We start from the raw sequence: 6,000 nt of genomic DNA on the forward strand, positions 1-6,000 counted from the left end.
GGCATGTTAGGTTTGTCAACCATACGTTTAGGTCACAAATGATGCATAGGTTAGAGTGCAGTGTCATAATGTTTGAAACTGTGCCTAGAAACGTATCTGGTAATGTTGTATTGCAAGGGGGTGGTATAAAGAAGGAGGAAGTTACCAGGAGGAAGTTGGTGTAGGCTTGCATCTAGTGATGAGGGCCTCACAACCGCGTATGGAAACGTCGTAAGCTTTGGTGAGATTTATTGTTTCCTTGAATAGAACTTCGAGTCAGCCTCCTCTTTTGCCTACGTGATTTTGCTTGACAGTTTGATAGCCGGGAGGAGTACAGGAGTGCCCATTCATGCCAGATTTTCAGAATATTCAATTAAAATACATTTACATACCATGCATATAAATGGAAATCATTTAAATTCTCAGGAGTTCTCTTTAGCATTTGACATTGATCTGACCCTCCAGTGCCTATAATGGACATTTAGCACTAACTGATCATACTGGTTACAGTGTATATATTTTTTTCTTTCTCTGTATTATGTGTCAGTCAAAATTGTATTCAAATGGGCCTGTCCACAAAGAACAGCATTAAAAACTATAAATGTACATATCATGGATTTCCTCCAAAAAGATTTCTTTATAAAATTTGCTCCAGTTTCTGACTTTCTGTAGATTTCCCATATTCCCCAGGAATATGCATGGAAATAGTTGCAAATATTTGTATTTGCTTGCTCCTCCTCTATTTGCATTCTTCTGAGGATCCTGACACGTCAGATAATCTGTTGGAGTAAGTGGGATGGAAGTGTGCATAACCATGTGAAACCGTGTTTGAAGTGAAGTCCAGAACGTGTTGTGATTTAGCCCCATAAATTACTCTTTTGTGACCAATATTTTTGCATCTCAGCTGTGAAGGAGAGTTCATGCCAATATTTCATGCATGTCTAGATTTAAAGAATTGTTTTGCGCTGTGAAGTTTTAGGAGTGCCCTCCAGCCCACATGCTTACTTAGTATTCTTTGCATTGATTTCACTAACTGCCTGATTATGAATGTGGATTTGACAGTTTGGGCAGTGACTTATTACTTACTGACTGTCTTGTTTCCTTCCTCAGGCCTGTTCCTGATCCTAGGCTTGATTCTGTACCCTGCAGGTTGGGGTTGCCAAAAGGCTGTTGGATTTTGTGGACAGTATGCCTCGGCCTATAAGCTTGGAGAATGTTCTGTGGGCTGGGCCTTCTACACCGCCATTGGAGCCACTGTGCTGACGTTCATCTGCGCGGTCTTCTCTGCACAGGCCGAGATCGCCACCTCCAGCGACAAGGTGCAAGAGGAAATTGAAGAGGGCAAGAACCTTATCTGCCTGCTTTAACGGCAAAGGACCCTTGGTCAGCGGCTTGGAAGCTGGCTCTCATCTCCATTGACTTGATAAAGGGATCAATGCTGTTTACCTGCCACACACACACTGTGGGAATAAGCTCGTGTGTTGACCTTTGAACTCTCCAAGCAATATTTCATTACAGGTGGCACAGAGTCTCTGGAAAGCAGAGGAGGGAAGGTGCACTTCGTGCATGGGTGGATTTCTGCCTGCGATTTCAAACCTAAACGAAAGACAATGTAAATAGTTTACAGACTATGGGAAATCGATGTAGTGAATTACAATTTTGCGAACTTTCCCTCCTTTTCTTTCCAGCCTTCCAAGTCACTTTAGAGGGCTTTTCATAGCCATAAGCAAGCCATCGGATTGCAGTCACCGAGAGAACATTGATAGTCTCATACGTTTTTAATGTTTTTGGCTGTTGCCATTGTTCAGTGTGAAATGTCATGCCGTCACCACTGCTTTATCCGCTTTTTGTGTGCACTGCAGAGTATGACTGGACATTGGTAAGTGTTGTATTAGTGAAGGAAATAGCACCACAGCTCCTTAATGCAGATGCATGTAATCTGAAAGTTGACCATGGTGGTTGGTGGGGCAGGGGTGGTGTACAGCTTGCATAAACCACTTAGTTCTCATAGTCACAGTAGACCAAACCACTGTTTAATATATGAAATAATGCTGCTGAGGGTTTGGGCCCCTCTACCAGTGTTTAACTCAGTTGTAAGGGTGCTAGTGACAGGCTCTTCTCTAGGTAGTACCACAGCCCAACTAACCTAAAACAAACGTGTCAAGCCCATCACACACCCAGTCTAGTGAATAGGAATAGGAAACCTCCATCAGTGTTGAGAAAAAGTCACATATTTCTAGCGTTGTGCCAACACCACCATACACTGACTGATTGTCAACGCAAGTATAACCACAACTGCCATTCGTGCCTTGGCCATGCATACTTTCAGCACCATCCAAGCTAATGTGTTTGCTGAAAAGGACAGTTGACCCACACAACTCCCAATTTGAGCTTGTTCTCCCGATTTCAACTGTGTATTAAGTAATGAATGTACAGAATGGAATGTGAAGTGTTTGTGGACTGACTGACCCGGTCTAAACCCTCTGTTGCGAGGCATCGCCTTTCCACCCAGAAAAAGGAGCCCATCTTTTCACAGAAGACATTGTGCGGCAACAGAGACATTCAAGTCATTGACTTTACTTCAATTCTGATTACCTCTGAGAGATGTTTCGAAGCATATAAGTGGGATTTCTTTAACAGAGTGTGTATTGCAGCCTTTTAGGTATCAATTCAAATATCCATGTCTGCCATTTTCTTTATTAATCTTGCACTAAACCAGAAGTGAATGCTCGCTTTTCTCCAGTTAGCTTCATTCATCCTTTCCCCAAAAAACACTTCTTCTTTTCCACCTAAAGTTGCATGTTTTTTGCCTTTCCTCTTCTCTCCCCTAAAACACATTTTTTCAAATGCACGTCCTTAGCAGTGTGGGATGCAGTGTGATGATAGTCTGTGGTTTGGATCACAGCCATCCACTCATTACAGAACCCTCATCGCTGGGTGAAACTGCCCATTCCTTGGGACACTGTAATCGAGCTAGTCTCTTTTGACCAACTTGGTCTTTAAAAGATGTCCGTGTGCAACAGGGCGCACACTATGGTGACTCTTCCAGGGGCTGTTACAGTAACAGTCGCAGATTCCTTGTCACTATGCTGTACTACTTCCACTGCACGCGGCTCCCCTGCCCCCCACTTAGTTCATCACCTTGCAAAATATTGCCCGGTTTGCTCAAAAATGCGTTGTTGGTGCCGTCGTTGTGTTTCATGTAACCTTCCCCAATTGGGAGGAGTCAGATGCCAGTAAGTCTTGTCGACAAATGTAAAATGGTGGAACTGCCTGGGCTGAAACATGCGTAGGAAAAAACGGACCACGTCCGCACACATGGCAAGGACCTCTTGGAGAGCAAGAGTTCTACAATACTTTGTAATTTGTCTGTCAGCCAAGAAGCTTACATTAACAGCCATCGTGACTAGTCTGATATAAAGTCGGCCTAATCTGTTTCTGTAGGTGCTAGCAGTAAAGGAAGGTGCTGTCTTCAAATTCGCTTACCTCCATGGCCATATCCTGTGTTTGCATCATACGCTCCAAGCACATTATTCTCTTGGAACATAGAAAGTATTAAGATGTACCAAATGAAGTACTGTGAATTGAGTGTTGTACTGTATCAAATATTAGGCAAAAGATGCTTTAGCTCCAGACAAAGAATGTAACCAATGTTGTATTGAAGAAAATGAACAGAAGATAAAATATTGTATATTTCTTCCAGTACCACTTGACTATGCTAAAAACCATTTTGTGGAATTTGCTAAAACGTGATAAAAGCGCTTAAAAAGCACCAAATTGAGTATTAAATAGGATTTTAACGCAATCATTTGTGTAGAAAATTATGGTTAGAGGAATCCTTGAAAGTAACCCATGCAGCCAGGTTTTTTTTTAGCTGCTTTGGCCGTCAGACTATGGATGCTCTTTACTAGGCAAAGAGGTGTCTGCTTGCCGAACCGTGGCACGCTGCTGGGTACAATTGAATGCCGCTACCTCGAACACCCCTGCATTGACCTAAGGCTACAGAGAAACTGCTGCATCAAACTACCACTAGGTTCACAGTGTTTACATAAGATAATTTGCCACTTCATCAACACCACTACATTTTTACACAAGCCCATATACCACTAAGCCCTTCATAACCCTAAATTAACCATAATCCTATCTCCGCATCTGCACTTAACCTAGGTCTATGCCTGCTGCTTCCCCTAACTCTTGCTCTAAACCCAATTCTACACCATACTCTAACTCCAACCCTAAGCGTAGTCATAAACTCTAACCTTACGCTACCTATTACTCTCACCCTGAGGCTAATTCTTGCAGTGTCAGTGTAGTGGTGTCCTTGTCATGCTATGTTGATGTAGATGATTTAATGTACCACACAATGAATCAAACCTTTTCATTCCACTTTGCCTGAAGATTACTCTCAAATAGGTCATCATTAAGACACCGGTTTAGTTTAATTGCGAAAGGTTGAAGTGCATTGAAGAGGTCCCACACTAGAGCATCTCCCATCATATGGAACGGCCTCACCGGATGTGTCAGAATGTGGTAGCAAGTTGCTTCCTTGTACAAGGAAGACCATCCTCTGTTCGGTGTTGCGACAGCAAAAATGTTTTTTCCCCACCAAGTTTAGAAGGCCTGAAATAAAAAATTCAAAAATCAGATACAGTGAGCACCTGGTAACATAGACGTTGTAGGGGATTTCTAATGAGATGCTTGGCCCTGAAGGTGAGCGTGACTACTACCACATATCTAAGCACACATGTTTGGGCAAAGACACCTATCCGCCTTCAGCTTGCTCAGATCTGTCTGATTAATATTGTCATACATGACACCCTTAGGGCACACACTGACTTGTATCACTGCCAAAGAACGGCCTGAGCGCGTGTGAAATCGTACAAAAGAACATGTTTTCAGAGAAATGCATTTACAATTGCTATAAGGTATCAAACTGGCCCGGGCCGGCCCTCTCTGGGCATTACAAGAGCGTTGGATGTGATAGAGGGGCTGCTGCTGGTTCTTTTAAGGGTTCTTTCTTCATCAAGTACAAAGAATACACATTTTTTCACTATGTGGTAACCAGTTCTTCCAGGCCACCCATCACTGGGAACCTGCAGCCGGAGGGATATTTATGTACAGCAGGCCCTGTTCAGCAACTGTTAGTTCTTCTGACTGCTGAAAATAGGAGTAAGCTTGTGAAGCGCCAAACCTACTAGTAATAGTGCAGAAGGGAAGTGTGCTTGTGAAAAGATAGGCATGTAAGTACTGGTTCAGCTGGACTATACCCTAAGTGTCATTCTTACAAACATAATACAGTCACCCACTTTTTCTCTGCATTTTACCCTCTATAAGCCATTCCTGCTTTGAGGCCTTCATAGAAATTAATTTTTCCTTGACTTGGTAAAAGCCGTTGTATTTTAATGGATAAACTGATGAGTTGTACTAATCATATTTTGCTTTGTTGATTTACCAGCCGTCTGAAATGTTTGCCGTGGATTCTGTGAAACCTGTGTGGGACGATGACTAGCTCAACGTTTTAACCTATTGATATGTTCTTTGTACTGACATGTTGTCCTGTGGTTAGATACACTTTTGTAAACTTGTATTATATAAAGTACATTTGTCTGTTTCTTTTTTAAAGGGTCTGTGTGCGTCTATATGTTTAAAATGTGCTGTTACCATGGGTTTGAGGCATGCGTGTAACATTGCAACTTAAATGTGCACCAGGTGACATTAGAAAGGAGACACACAGTGGTGGCTATTCCTATGTGCAGGTCACGACTCTACTCTGAATTTGTGTGGTCTAACTATGTTAGGATATTGCCTCATGTCTGATACTAAAATTACACAGTCGTGGGGTCCTTCCGTGTCACCTTGCGTTGGGGGTCTATTGTATGCTGATGCCCAAGGTCCAATGGTTTCTACAAAAGCTACAATTCTATGTACAACAGAAACTCATGCTGTAGGGCAACAAGACATGGTACTTAATGATCAAGTGTATGTTAGACGTTGCATACTCAAATATTGCTCTCTATTTCA

General features: G+C 42.5%; 1 protein-coding gene across 2 annotated transcripts in view; it reads left to right on the forward strand.

The window, feature by feature from the left end:
* LHFPL2 (LHFPL tetraspan subfamily member 2) overlaps positions 1-5,575 on the forward strand; it is a 390,647-nt gene extending 385,072 nt beyond the window's left edge. For both annotated transcript variants that reach the window (XM_078675212.1, XM_078675214.1), the window contains one exon: positions 1,090-5,575. In XM_078675212.1, coding sequence (XP_078531338.1) covers positions 1,090-1,346 — 257 coding nt within the window. In that variant the 3' untranslated portion in view covers positions 1,347-5,575. The remainder of the gene's footprint in view (positions 1-1,089) is intronic.
* The last annotated feature ends 425 nt before the right edge of the window (positions 5,576-6,000 follow it).

The sequence above is a fragment of the Lissotriton helveticus genome, chromosome 2_1, assembly GCF_964261635.1.
Source record: "Lissotriton helveticus chromosome 2_1, aLisHel1.1, whole genome shotgun sequence".
NCBI classification, from domain to species: domain Eukaryota; kingdom Metazoa; phylum Chordata; class Amphibia; order Caudata; family Salamandridae; genus Lissotriton; species Lissotriton helveticus.